Consider the following 18,339-nt stretch of genomic DNA (forward strand, 5'->3'; position numbering starts at 1 on the left):
ATTTTACAAATGTGGAAAGTTAGTAGAAGACATACGGATGTAAAAATTCTCAAAATAGGCGATATTAAAAAAAAAAATGGTCATTCTTGATTTGAGTGATGAAGAGCACGAAAGAGTTTATGTTATGCCACTACTTCATACGATACCAGCGAATCGGACGACCAAAAAATTATACCCAAGAAAAAAAGATGTCCTACAAGAATTATTAACAGTTTTGGAAGTGATCGAAATAAAGACCAGCATGTACAAGTATTTGAACCACGTCATACATCAGAAAATGCTACAATTACAACAAATATTTTTGAAAATCGATCAAGCCCGTCACCTGATAATCAAACAGCATCATCAGAACCAAATCACTTACAAAATCATACTGCAGATTCTACTGAAATTAATCTACTCAATCATCAATATGAACAAAGTAGAAACAATTACATAGAAAATTGATTTTATAATTGTAAGTTTAGAAATTGCATTTCGAGTTTAAAATTTTAAACGATTTTTATTTATCCGTAGTTGATTCCTTTGTCACATTATTGAAACACTTCCATTCATTATCAAAGCAAGTTGGTCAACTTACTGGTGAAATTGTTGAAGTTAAAATTCTTTTAAAAAATATAGAAGATAATCAAATGAAGATAATGGGAAGGTACCAATGGTAACTGGTGATGAAGATGTCGATATAGACGTATTCGATGGAGATGAAGGTATGAAGTTCCCATGCCAAACCAAAGAAGATTTCAAACTATTTGACGAAAAAATAGAAACAGACCGATAGTTTCGACAAAAAATCGTAAAATAATTTATTGTTAAATAATATTCCTGTAAAAAGCATAAATTGAAATGAATATTTATAGAAAATTATTTACTTTGTAGGCAACGAAAGTGGCCCGAATCATTAATAAAAGACATAAGCTTCCACATAATGTTGGTGAGATTTGACGCTTTTTCTTATCACGGGATGTCGCTATACAAATTAGTCCAAGGAAAGCAACGAAAACCAAAGATTTGGTGTTTGACAAAACGTCCCTTCATAACGTCATTACAGGTATACTTAACGTTGGCTTATTCTTAATTCCGAATAAATGTAATAAAAAAAATTGATTCAAAAAACAACAATATAATAAAATGAATTTTTTTGCAGAAATGTCAACAGCAAAACTATCAACAGAAAAACCGCTGGAAGAAGATGACATTAAAGCTGCTATATCCTCTGTACTGCACAATAGCAAGGACTAGGAAGGTCCTTGCTATTGTGCAGTACACTTCTTTTAGGCAAATATTTGACCCAAAAAATTAAAAAAAATATGAAATTGATATAATAAATGAATATATTATTTACTATAATGAAGAAATTTTTTATACATAAATAAAAAAACAAATTTTTATAAATAAATGAAAAAATTAACAACTTTAAGAAATTGATGGTTTTGTAGGTTTTTTTGTTTATCAAATAATTAATAAAATAATATTGAACAAGAAAACTACAATTTTTTTTATCGAAAATACGATTTTTACATTCCGATAGTTGTGTCTTTTTCTAGCGCGTGGTGCCGCCTATAGTGCTGTCTCGCTTAGATACACGGGACCACTAAAATGCGAAAAAATCATATAAAAAAAAATCAGCGCACTTTCGTTTTTGGGCACATTTTTTTACAGGTTATTACGGATATTTTGGCATTATAAAATTGAAAATTGCCCTTTGTACAAAAATTTTCAAGACAAATGGAGTCAAGCCTCCTATATTGACTGGACTAATAGATATTAAGCGTCACGCATTATATCTGGCCCTGATGAGGTTTCCATATTAGGGCCAAATAGTCGAATTAGGCTAACCTTATCCGGACCGTATCAAAAAATTCTAGTCGGGGTATATCCGCAAGTTTTACAAGTATGTGAATGGAGGTATTATTAATCATTTTCTGTGTTGTTTTTCACGTATAAGGTATTTTTGAAAAATTTCGATTAGAAATATGTGAAAATTAAAAATCACCTTTCTAGGGTGACAACTTTGGGAGTGATTTTCTCCCCTCTAAAACGTTTGTCAACATTTATCGATCTAAATGGAAAACGAGAATTTTAACAGGAAAAGCTGAGGAATTTTTTGTTTCGTAAGAATGATTAATAAGAGAAGACTCTATTTAAAGGGGATTAAGATTATATTTCTATTGAAAAAACGATATTCCTGTAGGAAAGATACAAAAGGACTAAAGATAAATAAATGTGAAAGTGAAACTTAGGCAATCTTTTTTTCTAAAAATCATTTCCAATAGAATCTGTTTCAATTCTTTAGGAAATGAGTAATTTAAAAAGGACAAAAGTACATCAAAACTTTTTCATTATCACAGTATTTTTAATAGGATTTCATAGTATTCTATTGGAAACATGTCAAATATTTCAACATGAAATTGGTAATTTTTAAAGAAAAAAGGATTATTTGTTGTTCTTTCTTTCGTTACAGTATTCTTCAATAGGATTTCATCCATTTCCATAGGACAACGGTAGTCGAGTTTTAATGGGAAATAGACTTTTTCTACCAGAAAAGTACTACTAAGAAATTTGTATTCCACTAAAGTATTTTGATTGAACTGTCCTATTGAAATATGTAGAGTTCTATAGACTTGTTAGAAGAATTTAAATAGGTTCAGCCAGAGAAGTATTTGTTTTTTAAAGAAGTCTTAACTTTATAAACTTTAAAAAGCTATAGGAAATTCTGAGACAACAGTATTCCCATTGAATACTATTGAATTTTATCGATAAATTGAATAGGATTCAGCATACCTCAATGGGAACACTGAATAGGATTCAGGAGATCTCTGGAGAAGAAAGAACCTTCAATAGAAGTCAATAGCAAATTTCCGATGCAATTTTTTTATTGAACTTTCTTCTCCTAATAGGATTATTTAAACAGGGATGCCTTAGTAAAAAATCCTTTATTACGCCTTCTCACTTAAAAATATAATATTATGTATTTGCTTCTAGTATGTGTGTGTTAGAGTCTTAAATACGTATTTTTACTACATAGTAATTCGTTTTTTAGGGAGGATTCAAAAATTTCATTCATCAAGTAAAAGACAAAATAATCGATGCTGGGGGAGTAATTAGGTGTTCAACAACAGTCCAATCTATAAAAATAGATTATTCGAAGATTTGCGTTTCAACAAGTTCAAAAAATTATAGGTAACTTTTTTTCATTTTGTCAATAATTAAGAATAATGACCTGTATTTATCTTTAGTATCGATAGTTGTAAAGACACATTACAGAATTACACATAATTATGTTTATTTGTATTTCGAAATATCTTTAGTAACCAATGCTTATGTATCAAGAGACATCTATTGATACCGTGTAGACGGTAGTGTCTTATGCGCCAAGCATAAATTACTGCCATTTACCTTTAAGCCATGACGAGGCACTACCATGTTCCTACTGGGTGAATTTGTACTTGTAGTCGATCCTGACACTCGAGGTGAAGAATTAAATTCTGAAGGAAATAAGTACACGGATATGGGTAAACCGGATTCGCAATTTTGTATAATTCTCAAATAAAAATTGATTGAAATGGTTCGATGTACATGAGAATTTTCACTATGAGCGATCGTCACGACACCTATAATTGTCAAAAACGCAGTTTGAAGTGACGTTGACTTAGCGACAGGAACGGCCCTATTACGCAATTCGAGACATATATGTCAAAAATAACAATTCCGCAAAGTAGGATAAAGAACTGAAATAAATAAATGAAAAACAATCGACAATTAATATATGCATGTTTAATTTTAGAAAAAAATTCGTCTACATTATGAAAATTGAGCGTACTATAAATATTTCATACATAGAAAATATTATCAGTACTATAAAAATATGGTGCTCTTTAAAAATCCCATTATGGAAACCGAACGTTTTGAGAATTTATTGAATGGTGATAAACTTTTACTCTTACGTACGTATAGATAACGGTATACGAAATAAATTTTTGAAATCGTCTCAAATATTTGATGGCAGATCAAACATTTTGGGATGAAATCTGGATGATTCATTTTGTGCAGTCAGGTCGCCTTTGATTCTTTACAAAGACTAAGTCGACCGTAAGTGATAAATGCCCAGCGAGCATCTTGCTATTTACAAACGCAGCATAGGTAATAGACGTCCCCTTCATTACCGTTATCTATAATTACCATATCTGCTTCTAGAACATAGTAAAATTGACTGCTAGCTTCAAAGTTCAGAAGGCATTCTTTGAATAGATTTTTAAACATTAATTACTTAAATAAAATTATTATAGTAAAAATTATGAATAAGAAAAATGATATGTTTTGTGACTTAGCGAGAAGTTTAGGGGGCTCGTCATCTCCGTTGTTTATATTATCTAACTGGTAAACTTCATGACATTTTTTTTAAAACAATTCCACTCATTATTATTAATCACGATAATCACAGACACAATATGTATCAACTATGTTTTTCAGTATACAAAATGGTTCCGGTTCTATAACTGGACGATGATTGTGTGGACTAACTCTTACAATTCGTACACCATTCAGTACCCAAACTAGCGCCTCACAATTATCAGTATTACACTGATATTTTTTTAATGTCACCTCGTTGTACGAATAATCCCTTGTAAATATATAACTGCAGTAAAGGACATAATTGTCATCAATCACTGGCTGTAAAGCCGTATAAATGTCAAATATTAGACGCTTACTTATTAAACTGAAAACGTTAACTGAGGATTCTCGAAGAATTGTGATCCTTTATTGCGCTTTGAAATAGTTATCTCAAACACGAAAGGAAAAAGTGGGGATGTCTTCATTAAAAGTTTTTTGGGATCACTTTCTTTTACTTGTGTATAATATTAGACAAAAGACTACGACGCTAGTGAAGTGTTTTGTTTACTCAGATTAAAATTTTGTAACTTGAGAAGTTCTTGGAAAATAACATGAATACTAATAAACAAGTAATAAAAGTTAATGTTGCTTTCAATTGGTGTTTCGCTTTTTGATCATGGAAATCATAGTAAACATTGATTAGAGAACTGATTAAACATTATTAGAGAAATTTAGATAATAAGCCTTCCTGAATTCACGACATCCAGACGTGAGAAAAATTATCGCAGTGACCAGAAGACTTCATGAAACATACTTCACTATATCGGGGATAAAATGTTAAGAATGATAAAAAAAACCCGAACATCTCCACAAGAAGACTGGCACAAACATTTCAAGTGTTCCTAACGATAATACGATATATTTTTATGGAAGATATCTTCCATATAGTCTAAAAGCCTGTTATACAACTCCAGTGTATCATCTGAACATTAATAATTATGATTAGAGCTGAAATTTTTGTGTATTTATGACAAGCATAATTTCCTTAGAAGATAATTATAAACAATTCATTTTATTTACCGATAAGTGCAACGCTCTATTTCGCATACGAACAACTTCCAAACTTCACACAGTTTTCTCATTTTCAATGTCTTAAAATCTCATTATGACATTAATGTGGAAACTTGGTAGTTTTTCATTTTTGTCTTCAATTCACCCCTAAAATCGCCACATACAGCACACACCCGAACAACTCCGCTGTATTGCGTGCCTGTCGCTACACGCGGTCAGAGATAATTGTCGTGATTCTATTACGCAGACGACTCGTTTTTAGTGAATTAACTAAACATTTAATGGACAACTCACAAACAATTAGTGATTAAGTATATATTGTAAAATAATAGAATGAGAACAACTATTATTAAAAGTTAGTTTATTTAAAGTGACAAATTCAAATACAGAATCAAAGACAAGACATCAAAAGTGAGCTAGTCTCAGTCCTAAACTGGAGATAAACAACTCTCCCCTCGTTGCTATAAACAATCTAATCGTCAAGCAATCGTCGTTACCTAACAAACTGTTGTCAGTCAATCAATCCATCGATGGAGACATTCATACATTTTACACTTCTCCCGATCTTCTAAAAATTGCCACCTGGCAATTCCTATTAGTTGGGTAAAAATATTGGATTAGGCTGAAATAAATAACATGAAAAATCTAAAATTTAATTTCTAATTCGAAATTATGAAAATCAAATTAATAATCATTCAGCTTAGATTCCAATATTGCTGCTTCCCAACTCTGCCTGCTTAAAAATGAATAAAACAAATTATTCTGGAGGGAAAAATCCTGCGGTGGGTAAAAACCTCCAAAACATGCCAAAATGATCTAAATTAACTAATAACGTGACTCTATACAATTTAGAGAAAATCGTAAACACTAAGAATTCATCAGTCAAAATTGAAAACTTTAAAAATTCTTCTTTCCTTCCTTCTTTTCTATAGAAAAGAATCCGGGAAGTAAAGAATGAAAATCCACAAGAGCTGGAAATGCTAAGAATCTGGGAGGTCAAAACAAGGGAAATCTGGACAGATTCTAAAAATTACTGCAGCATCAAAGTTAAAAAAAAATTTTCAGTTTGAATTCGAATTCCTTTCTTTATTTTATTGAATGGTCTCACCTTTTCGAGAACATTTCTTCAAATTAATAACCGACTCCGCATCCTATTCATAAAATCAGACTCTTAAAATCACAAAAATAATAATCACAAATGATCCACCTTGCAAGGAATTTTCAAAAATATAAGTTTAATAGTTTAAACCAACTATTAGAACTTTATAGGATACCATGGACACTTAGTGCCTAACTTAACTTCATTTTGGCCATTAATGAAGAAAAGGTTAACAACACAAACGCTCCAACCGTGTATATCCTATAGTAACTCCTCGAGAACGCTCCAGGACAGACATTGCGAGTTTAAATCAAAAATCAAATGATCAATGAGAGCCAACGTTCTCAGACTGGAAGTTACAAAGACCCTGAATTCAGAAGAAATTGAGAATCCAGAAAGAGTCAACAATTAATCATCAACATCACAAGGAGCGACTCTATTCATGTGAACCACTTTTCAACGACTATTCGGAATTTTCTGAATTCTAAAAACAACATCATTCAATTTGTTTTTAATAATATATGGACCTTCCCAATCTGATTGAAGTTTAGGGCATTTCCCTTTAACTCTTTCCGGAAAATAAAACCAAACCTTTTGGCCAACGTCAAAAGACAAAATATTAGATTTTAAATCATAATTAGATTTAAGTTTTTCTGATTCAATTTCTAAATTACGTCGCACATAATCATGAGTGACTTGTAATTTTTACGAAGATCAAAAACATATTCACCTATAGAATTGTCCTCAGAAATATTTTCTGAAGGAGAAATTCCACGAAGAAAATCTAAAGGCAACCTCAATTCACGACCTAACATTAATAATGCTGGAGAAAATTCTGTAGTCTCATGTCTAGAAGAACGATAAGTTAACAAAAATAGAGAAATTCACCGATCCTAATCTTTTTGATTTTTATCAATAAATTTTGATAAATATTAAAGAATAGTCCTATGCAACCTTTCAACTAAACCATTAGATTGAGGATGAAGAGGTGTAGTTTTAGTCTTTTTAATTCCAAAAAGATTCATGAACTCTTTGAAGATTTCTGATTCAAACTCTCTACCTTGATCGGAATGAATCTCTGAAGGGACACCATATCTACAAAATATTTGAGAAACTAAAGCTTCAGCAGTAGTAGAAGCCTGATGATTAGGAAGAGGAATTGCTTTTGGCCATCTAATGGAATAATCAGTAATAACTAAAAGGAATTTAGCGGTGATTGTCACTTGTCTCCAAAGTATTAGACTGACGACACCAACGAGAGTTGTAGTTCACGGTGTAAATTACAGAGTTGAAGCTCTGGCTGCGAGGTTGTAGCCTTTTAGTTCCCTGGAGAGTTGAAGCTTTCCTACCTTGTTGGAAAAGTGTTAAAAAAGCAGAAAAATGAAGTCTATGTTAAATATTTATGATTTGATAAATCACATAACAGTTAGATAGATATAGAAAATTTTTTATTTCATTTGTTTTAATTAAGGATCTAAATTATAAGTTCTCACGTCATGTTTTAGAATTAAAGTGAGATCATACTTTAAGTGCACGCTCATAATCTTCATCGGTCATATTTGAATCATTTAAAGAAGAAAAAAGGTAATTGCTTTTCTTCAAGTTTTCCCCAGTTATTACAATATTCATACGAAAGTACACCTTTGCATACTGTTAATTTGAATGATTCTCCATCGGGGAACTTCTAACGCGTCATTATTTCATCATCATTAGATAAAGATTTAGATAATTTATCGATACTAGAGCTCATGAAACGGAATGAATCCATAAAACGAAGCTGTATGTTTGAATTTTTTTTCTTTTTTTCATCATTATCATCGTTGGATCTTTTTGAATTCCTATTTTTAACGATTTCAACTACTTTGGAGAACAATATATATTTTTCTTTATTAGTAAGAATAATAGTTGTAGTACCGGTGAATCTGATGATGATAATGATTCAATAAGAAAATGTGAATTATATCCCGATAAATCATGGAAAACAATTGGAATTATGGGTTCTGTTTGATAATTTAAATCACACTCATTATGAGCAGGACCACGAAATTTTCCTGTTAAATAACAATGATCGCGAACTCTCGGTTAATTGGGTTCAATGCGTTTCTCGCATATATGACAATTGTTTTCTGCATAAAAATAAGACTACTGCTCATTACTTAATCGACCCATTGACTTGGGATTATCAATTATTTCTTTAAATTTTTTTAGAAAATTCATGTAACTCTGCCATAAACCATTTTATTTAAGCTTCTCCACGTTCAAGAGTAAATCTCGATTTTGAATCATCATACAAGCAATGTATATAAAAAGCTATACAACATGGTATATGGTTAGATCTTCTTTCAATAGGTGGTTCGATACTGCACTCTAAATCAGCATAAATTACAAAAGGTACTTTGTCTTCATACATAAAATTTTTAAATTTCATTTTTAAATTCTCTTCTTGAGGGAATGAAATTTGAACGATCATTGAAATTAATACAATCTTGAATATGTTTATCATAGGATTCTATTGTGTGAAAGTGATTTTAACAGCGATCAACAAGATTTATACTTATATTATAATTCGATAGTTGACTCGATACTAAACGTGAAAGAGATTCAATAAGTGAGTAATGGTGAACTGGTTTCTTATTTTCATCTACTCCTATCTCAGAGATCAAAAGATGAATACGATTTTTATTGATATCATAATATTCACTTAAATAAACCGGCGCAGTGTCATTATCATCATCTAAACCGTGAACATTAATGATAAAATTATTGAATTTCTCAAATTTACAAATATCACTCAATGGTGTTGTAAATGAGATTCCTGTTATTTTTAAAGTATGAAAATGCTCTTTATAGTTCGTTATACGATTAGCTGATCGTGCATCTTATGCATGATGTATCGAAACGAGAACTGACCAGAGAAAACAGTATTCATTTTTTTCTTTCCTCATGTTTAAAACACCTTTTTTTTATCGAAATAGAGAGATTACAATATGTACTAATTTTTTTTTTACTCTTCTTTATATATCCTGATCCTTTCAAAGGTGTATACTTGAAACTTTTCTGTATGTTTCAATAAACGCGGTATAGTATAATTTGAAAAAGGATCTAATAAGTCCATTGAAATAAGTACTTGTATGTTTTTTGTATTGAAATGCTTTTTTTCATACACTATCAAATCTTGTTTTATATTTTCAAATGTGCAAGCTAATTCAAAATTTACAAGCAAATTGGTTTTTGATGATTGATCTATTTAAGATCGATAGATACTGCTGCTGCTGATGATCATGTTGAAGGTACCGCCACCGATGACAATGGTGTCGATGATGATGCTGCTGAAGTCGATGACGTTGCTCTCAAGGATGATGTTCTTGAGGGTATTGTTATTGCTGTAGAAGATGTATTATTTACCGCACCACCACTCACAAGTTTTTTTAGTTCCCCATCCAATGCATCGGCTTCTCCGATGGGGAATCATTAGAAAGTGCGTCAACGCTTCCTCCTAAAATGCATGGGTTGCGGGAAAATGAAAATCTCTTGTTGAAGAAGCCGTAAATTTTAAAAGTAGTAGGGATAACAGTTGATAACTTCAGATAGAAAATCATTAGAAGTGCGTCAACGCCTCTCTAAATGCGCGGGAGAAGGAAAAGTTGAAAACTTTAGTTAGCAAAGAGAGGGTAAATTTAGAAAAAAAATTGGGGAACAAAATTGATGTGAAAAGTGCTATAAAAGCTAAGATTTTGCGGATAGAAAATCACTCTCAAACGAAAAGTTGTTGGATATTTTAGAACCTTTGTAAGCTGAAGAATATCTTTTTCTTCGTGAATAACTATGTACCAATCAGAATTCAACAAACCCAGGCAAAAAAATCTTCGAAACGAAGAAAATGAAGGATCTGTAATTATCTAAAAGATATAAAGTGACGAAGCAAAATTTGATTGCAACCAAGTACGGTGATGCTACTGCGGCAACTCTGGACGACGAGTTTAAAGGTTTTCTTCCAAAGAGAATTGTCAACGTATTGGAGGCAAACAATAAAAAAAAATTGCTTAATTTCCAAAAGACATGCATGGATCATCATTTATACATGGAATATTATGGGACTGGATGTAACTCATTTGAATTATTTCTATTCAAATAGAACCATTGCATCTGTATAGCGACTCCGGCACAATCATATGGAAACATAAATTCTTTAAAGTGTAGATGTTTTTAACTATATTTATAGTTAACTTGGAGCAAATGATACATATTGTAAAATATTTGTATGTCGCCATCCAATGACTATTAGACTAAAGACAGTTTGTTAGTTAACGACGATTGCTTGACGATTAGATTGTTTATAGCAACGAGGGGAGAGTTTGTTTATCTCCAGTTTTGACTGAGACTTTAGTTGAATGCACGTATTCTTTCAATTCAATTAATTGCTATAAATCTTTAATGAACTTTTTATTGATTAATTTATTTCCTAAAGTTGTTGTTTGGTCTTATTTTACAATACTTCGTTCACTGAAGATATTCACTCGATGTTTTTATCATATGTACAAACATTCAAGTATGTGCGCCGATGTTATGCTCGATGTTCCATAGCCACAAATTGAAATATCAATTATTACTTGATTTGATATTGAAAATTTTAGGAAAAGATCTTTTTGTAAACCATCAGCAACATAAATATATGTTGCATTTTTCAATGGATTCGTTACAATTCGTTTAGATGATCATATGAAACTTCTCTACATCCCCAATAAATTCCGTGAATAGCATAAGTATCCCATCAAATTTGATTTTGATAATTACACTCTAAAGACGCAAAACTTTTTGGAGGTTGAAACAACACAGTACGTTGTAACGATTTATCTTGAAAATTATTTAAAGAGGTGATAGAAAATTCTTCAACAACAAACTCACTATTTATAAAGTGTGATGTGAAACTATGTAATGTGATTATCGATATTACGTGGACAAAGTTACGAGAATCAGCTGATTGTAAAATAAGTCTAAATCGTAACTCGGAGGTGAATAAGAAAGAAATAGAAACGTTTTATTAAATCAATCGGCAAATCTTTGTGATAGGAAAAACTTCGGGTTAGCTCAAGTCTCAGTCAGAAAGTAAACATAAACAAATCGGTCAATTGTTGCTAACAACAAATTCAGTCGTTTGTCAATTATTATATAATTGTAGACATATACTTATTTTATAATATTTATGTTGAGGTAGAAAAATCAAATCAAATTGGAGGAAGTAGAGAAAAACAGTTACAGATGGACAAAATTCGATAAATTTAAGCTTGACAGAGAAACAAAGTATTAGATCCGAAATGAAGGAAGAAATCCGACTAACTTTGGAGTAAAACAGATACAATCATCAATTTGAGCTTTTTCAAGCTAAAAGCTTAAAAGCTGTTGACTTTTTTAATCCTGAGTTTTGACATATCTCTACGTTTTAAGGGTCCGAAAGTCGAATAGGTCTAAAACAGAAATACAAGCGCTCAGGTATATAACCATTCACCAGAGAATATCTACTTGGATAGTGAAGGGAAAAAAGCGGTATCTAATTTTGGCTACTTCCGTAGGAGATCCTGTAGTTCTTGATGACTGTACATAACCACATTCGACCATCTTTACATTAATCACTCGAAATCTCGGTTATAAAAAGAGTCGATTCTGAATTTTATTCCTGATTCTTATGCGACCAGTGTTAGCAATTTTGAGCAACCATTTTTATTTGAAATTTTATTTAAATGATTATCCTATTTTTCTAGATGTCATTATGCAGTCATTGCAGTCCCTCCGTTACATTCAAGTAAAATCATAATAGAGTCACAAGATATTCCTGAATTATTATTGAAAACAATTAAATCTCAATTTCATTACTATTCTGAAGATATTACATATTTTGAAACTACTTTATGGTCTCCATTTTGGTTCTCCCAATATTCTGGGAATATCATAACAAATTTGGATAAAAATGTCAATTTAAAAATCGCGTACGAAACTTCAAGAGAACAAATGAAAAAAAATGCTCTTGCTGGATTCATTCACGAGAGTAGATATTCATTCAGCGGTCCTGTCAATATATTTCGGGCTGTTAATCTTTCATTCAAGAGTCAAAAAGCTGTTAATTATATTGATTATTATGAACAATCAGGGCAAAGTTTTATGAATGTTCTCAAACCTTGTTTTGTTGGATTTCATATTAATCCCCTATTGAACCGTCATCACAGGTAAATACAATAAATTAAGAGAAAAAAAAAATTAAGTTAACAGAAATCTTGAAAAACTCGGTAGTCTCTCCTGCGCCGAGTGTTAATTAGAAAGACGTACAATGTACCAAACCGCACGAGAAAAGTGCGTGAAATTCGTTTTTTCATTAAAAACTATAAACAATGAAAGAAATGTAAAAAAATATTCTACAATTACTAATAAGTAACAATAAAAAAAAATTTTTGAGAACATAAATCAGCGACAGCTGGTTTGTAATAATCATGGAGTAATTGTAAAAAAATACATTACGTAAATAAAATTGTCAATAACAAAAAAATTGTTTGAAAAACAATAAAAATAAAATTTTATAATTTTCCCGGATGCATCATTAGAAAGAACATCGTTTATTATTAAAAAAAAAATTGTTCAATAGCTATAATTGTTATTGGAACTATTTTTTTATGAACAATTAAAAATTAACATACTAAAAATGAATTTCTAATAAATTCAACATTCTGTTGAAAATTGCTTACAGAAAACCTACAAATTAAATAAAAAAAAATTTTAAGTAATTAAAAATTATGCATTTGTTTATAAAATTTATCTATAACAAATGCTGAAAAAAATTTTTTAAAAAATTAGTTCATACTCTTCACATGAAAATTTAAAACTTTACTGTACATAATTTTCATATTAAAAAATAACTTCACCCCCAAAATAAGGGTGAAAGAATCCGAAAACAACATTTCGATTTTCTACGGTCCAACCTCGGCGTCTGGGTTCCAGATGTTCGGGTTATGCCTATGTTCACATGGCCTCCAATCGCCGGGAAAAACCCCTTGTAAGCCGACCCAAGTCTTCCTGAGGACGTTCTTTACATTTTTGTTTTTTATTTATACTACATAAGGCTAATTTCTCATGTACGATTATATAAGAAAATGTTTTTCCGAAGAAGATAGGATATTCTGAACTCGATTATTGATTATAAAAGTTTCGATTTTTTCAGTTCCCGAGTTTATTTTGCATCAAGTGAATATGCAAAAAATTACCCTGGTACAGCTGATGGTGCTATTGAAGCTGGAGAACGTGCGGCATGTCTTGTCCTTCATCATGCTAGACCTCAAGCACTGGATGCTGCTGAAATGGCTGAATTTTTGTAATAATTAAATTAAATTAGATTTTGAAAGAAAAAAGATTCGGTGGAATCCGATATATTCTATTCATAACATTCACTTTTTTGAAAACGATCGAAAATAATTGATTATGTTTATTATTTTAGGCCGAGAAAAATTCCGAAATGGACTGAAGACACAAAGAAACTTGATTGGGCACACAATATTTGCATTGTTTCAAATTTTATTATTCTAATAACTCTATTCCATCAATTGTATACTTTTAACCATAAATAAATTCTTTCTTCTAAATTCAATTATTTGCAGCATAAAACCGTTACTAATATCTCACTGAGATTGCAACATGATTTGTGTGATCGAAGTTTTATTGAGGATGAAGCTTAACATGTAGTTAATGGCGAACTCTAAGAATTAAGGGCGTATAATTCAATCTGGGGCGTATGAAGTCACTTTTTCAAATGGGCCTGAATGCATTTAATCGAGTTGACAATGCCGTTGCCAACTGTGATTAAAGTATGATGACTTATCTGAGGAATTGTGTCTACAAACTGTTTCTCCTCTTGAATGATTTGAAGTAACTATTTAAAAATTAAATAATTGACAAAATATTAATATTAGAAATTTTAAACGGGGAAAAATGTTAATGATTAGGGCAGTGATTCTCAGTAATCTATTGAGTGTTAAATATCTGTTGACCAAGTCCGATTGAATTATTGAATCGTGAATGGCTGCTATGAGTGAAATTTCAGGACGAGCTTCTAAATTACAAGTCTCGTCGTCTGGTGGTGATTTTACTGGCCAGTTTTCTTGAGTTTCAGCTAACCAGGTGGGTCCCCTCCACCATAGCAAGTAATCTTCTAATTGATTGGCTGTCATGCCTCTTAGGGCGCAGTCTGCTAGATTTTTCTTGCCAGAGATGTGTCTCCAGTGCTCATCTGGAACTAGATCTTGAATCTGATGGACTCTGTTTCTCACAAAGTCCTCCCAGCGTCCTGTGTTTGAAGTGATCCATGACAGTGTTACTGATGAATTCGTCCACAAATAAATTGAATGTATGTTCACTCCGTGAAGTGTAGCTCAAACATACTCCGTGAGTTTCGCTAGAATTCACGAAGCTGTTAACTTCAGCCTGGGGATCGTAATTTGTTTGATTGGTGCTACTTTAGTTTTTGCAGAGATGAGTGTATTTTTAGGCCCTGTGTCTTGTAGCATCAATTCATCGTGGAATTGAGATCTCATGTAGTTTAGTGAATTCTTCTCTGATGATCAGCCAGCGATTGATGCTTGATTGTGGGACTGGTTCGTCCCAGCTAAGGTTGTGAAGCCAGAGCTCCGGAAGAAGCATCTTTGCTCTGTTTGGGATAGGTGCTAAAAACCCAAAGGATCATAGATTTGAGCTACTTCTTAAAGAATGAGGCGTTTTGATTATGTTGATTCATGAATGTCTGATTTTGATGAGAATGTGAATGTGTCTAAACTTGGATTTCATTGAAGTCCAAGAATTTTTGCATTGCAGTCTTTGAAGGTGATTTTGTCTTGGTTGAATGATGATTGTGACGTTTTTTGAAGAAGTGATTGACTATTGCCATTTTGCAAGGGGGAAGCCGCCCGCATATCTAGTTGAATTTTTGCTTCAGTATGAGTAATGTCATTCAATGAGACTCCAGTTGAACACGGGCTAGATCCATTGCAGATGACTCTAAGCTTGGTGGTAGTGCTACTTGGTCTTAAAACCCCATGAAGAGAAAGAAAGTATGGGTGAATGTCTTGAGATTCTCGATTGATTGTTGAAGCAGGTCTCATGTAACCGAGTTCTTCGTATTCTGTCATGAATTGTCTATAGAGATTGCTGTATTCAGACTCATTGGTTAATCTCCTCAACTGACGTTTTAAGCATCGATACGCAGTTGTATAGGAGTCTCCAGAAGCTGCAGGTAAAGAGATAAGTGGAATTCTGACAATGTATCGTCCTGATAAATGTCTAGAGTGAGTTGATTTGAAGAAATCTTCACATTGTTGGTACAAGGATGATAATTGATGTTGATTTGATATAAAAACTTCTTCTTGGACCCAGAATTTTGTTAGCAACTCTCGAATGTCTTCATGGTTCTTGATTTGAGGTAGCATGATGAATATGAGAGTGATTGACTAATGAATTTGGTGCTACTGGACCAAGAATTAGCCAACCAACGATAGAAAGTTGAGCTCTACGAGCTGTTGGAGAGTGAGGTATGATATGTTGTTTAATGATTTGTTTATAAAAATCAGCTTTAAGTAGAATGTCTATTGATTGTGGAATATTGAATGTTGGATCAGCTAGTGTTAATCCATTGAGATGAGGCCAATAATTGTTGGGATAATTACATGGCACTTTTGGAATTAAAGCTGTCAACTGTTTCATTATGTGAGCTCGAATGTATACTGAATGATTGGATGATAATTATTGTAGCTCGCAGAATATTACACCTTTTGTTCAAGTGAGTTTGAAGCTTCCCACTCCTTTCATGTGATTGTCTAATGGTGTTTTTTCATCCAGGATCTATGGAGCACTCGTGCTATGTCACTCCCAGAAGGTGAATTTGCGTTGACTTTTGCTGTTACTAACAGTGTTGAATGATCATCTTGTAAATGACTCGGAATGGTTTGACTTGAGCAGATTGCTCCAATCGATGATTGTCTATTGAGTTGAATTGATTTAACGTCACTTGATTGTTGATTTTGTGTGCTATTAGCACAACTAGTTGAATGTTTATTGATTGCTTTATGGTCATTCTGACCTTTCGATTGTTCTAGATGATTGTGCTGCTTCTGAAATTGTCCTTTGGACCATTCCAACTGAACCCTTAACCCTCCTGAGGCCGAAACCTTATGTGCTAAGGTCATTTAGTCAGTCTGACCCTCCAGAGCAAGTCCATCAGCAAGCGTGAGTGTCTGTGGTGAAGATGATGATTGTTCTTCAAATACTGCTTCGTCTTCTCACTGTTGTGAAGTTGAAGGTTGATTGTCTGACGATGATTGTTGAAATATAGACGGTCTGGATAATAGTTGTGACCTGAAAGACGCCTGATTGCCACTTGATGACTGTCTGAAGAGAAGTGAATAGAACATCGTATGATGCTTGGAGTTGCACTCCTTGCATCTGTTCTTGTTTGGGCAGGCTGGTGTGTTGCGTCTTCCGAGAAAATTTCTGCATAATTTTTTATGGTCTACAATTCTTAGACGTGTCTCCAATGGCAATGCCTTGTATTCAGGGCAGACTATGATGAAGAGACCACTATTGTAGCAGTCACAAATGCATCTACGCTCACTAGCTGTAGTGTGTGATAAGCGTTTAACCTGGAAATTTGTGATCTGACTTTGAAGACCAATAGACCGGGTAAACCTTGATTGAGTGAGGCACCAACCTGAATGATACTTTCGGTAGTTGATCTTCTACCTGGCTGAGCTAATGAATCATTGATTTGCTCGGTTAGATTGCCAAACTCCTCCCGACTATCATCAGGACTAACGCTGATTGTTGGTTGATTCGGCAAGATCTTGATCTTCTTATGGTCACCATCCGATTGACGTTCAGCTATTTGGATTGTCGTGATAACTTAATCACGTGATTGTCTAAATGAAATTAGGATCACTTGATTAATGTCTAAATGAGTACACTGACAGCACCAAAAATTGGACCAATAAAATGCGAACAAAAGATCAACTATGAATTAGTCTAACCGTTGAAGGATAGGAAAGATTGCGCCGGAACAGAGCAAACGGAAGTCAGGTTTTATAAAAAATATAATAATCTTTATATTTTATAATATTACATGATATAATAATCTTCAATAATTAGCACCAACAGATACACAATACTGTACAACACTCGATTTACTGAACGGAAGAATGGACGTCACCTAAAGAGTTATGAATGTTTCTAAAATTATTACTTAAGAATCACTAAATGTCTGTAAAATTACTCGATTTGGTGTGTTCGATATTATTAACCGTTCCCACGAGGCCAACACGCTTCTCAAGTCAAGTCGAATAATAATTCTGCGCGTGGCGTTAGCCTATCGAGCAATGCAATATGAATTGAATTTATTTAAATATATTTATCGTGAATTGTCTCAAAATACCACTAGTTTTGGTTATAGAATAAGAATAAGAATGATCTTGTAGGTTCAGAAATGAACTACAACTAATGATTGACTCACACAATAGTCTTGTAGCCGTAAGTTTAAGCCCTATGCTATCGTGCATTAATTATAGAATAATAATATAAATTTTTTGGTTACATATTCTTGATGATGATTAGGAGAGTATTTGTGCAAATTTTGATTACTCGGAAACTAAAATTACTATTGTTTATCGAGAGTCAAAGTTTGGCAAATTGCGTTTTTCTACCTTTCTCCGCTTACGTAGCGAGAACGATAAGAAATGTAAAAAAAAAGTTAATATCTTTTTTTGTAGAGAATCGAATTTTTCGAGTCTTTTAATATCTGAAGCGTCTTTTTTTTA

General features: G+C 32.5%; 2 protein-coding genes across 2 annotated transcripts in view; one reads left to right on the top strand and one right to left on the bottom strand.

Annotated features, from left to right (window-relative positions):
- Positions 1-13,863, top strand: part of LOC118070072 (uncharacterized) — a 30,567-nt gene extending 16,704 nt beyond the window's left edge. The window contains exons 2-3 of the mRNA XM_035088492.1: positions 3,041-3,180; positions 13,710-13,863. Coding sequence (XP_034944383.1) covers positions 3,041-3,180; positions 13,710-13,863 — 294 coding nt within the window. The remainder of the gene's footprint in view (positions 1-3,040; positions 3,181-13,709) is intronic.
- Positions 13,864-15,321: 1,458 nt separating this feature from the next.
- Positions 15,322-15,963, bottom strand: LOC118070074 (uncharacterized). The gene has a single exon (XM_035088493.1). The coding sequence runs from the start codon at positions 15,961-15,963 to the stop codon at positions 15,322-15,324; it is 642 nt and encodes a 213-aa protein (XP_034944384.1).
- Positions 15,964-18,339: the final 2,376 nt, after the last annotated feature.

The sequence above is a fragment of the Chelonus insularis genome, unplaced genomic scaffold, assembly GCF_013357705.1.
Source record: "Chelonus insularis isolate UGA/USDA-ARS -01 unplaced genomic scaffold, ASM1335770v1 contig_50_pilon, whole genome shotgun sequence".
Classification (NCBI taxonomy): Eukaryota; Metazoa; Arthropoda; class Insecta; order Hymenoptera; family Braconidae; genus Chelonus; species Chelonus insularis.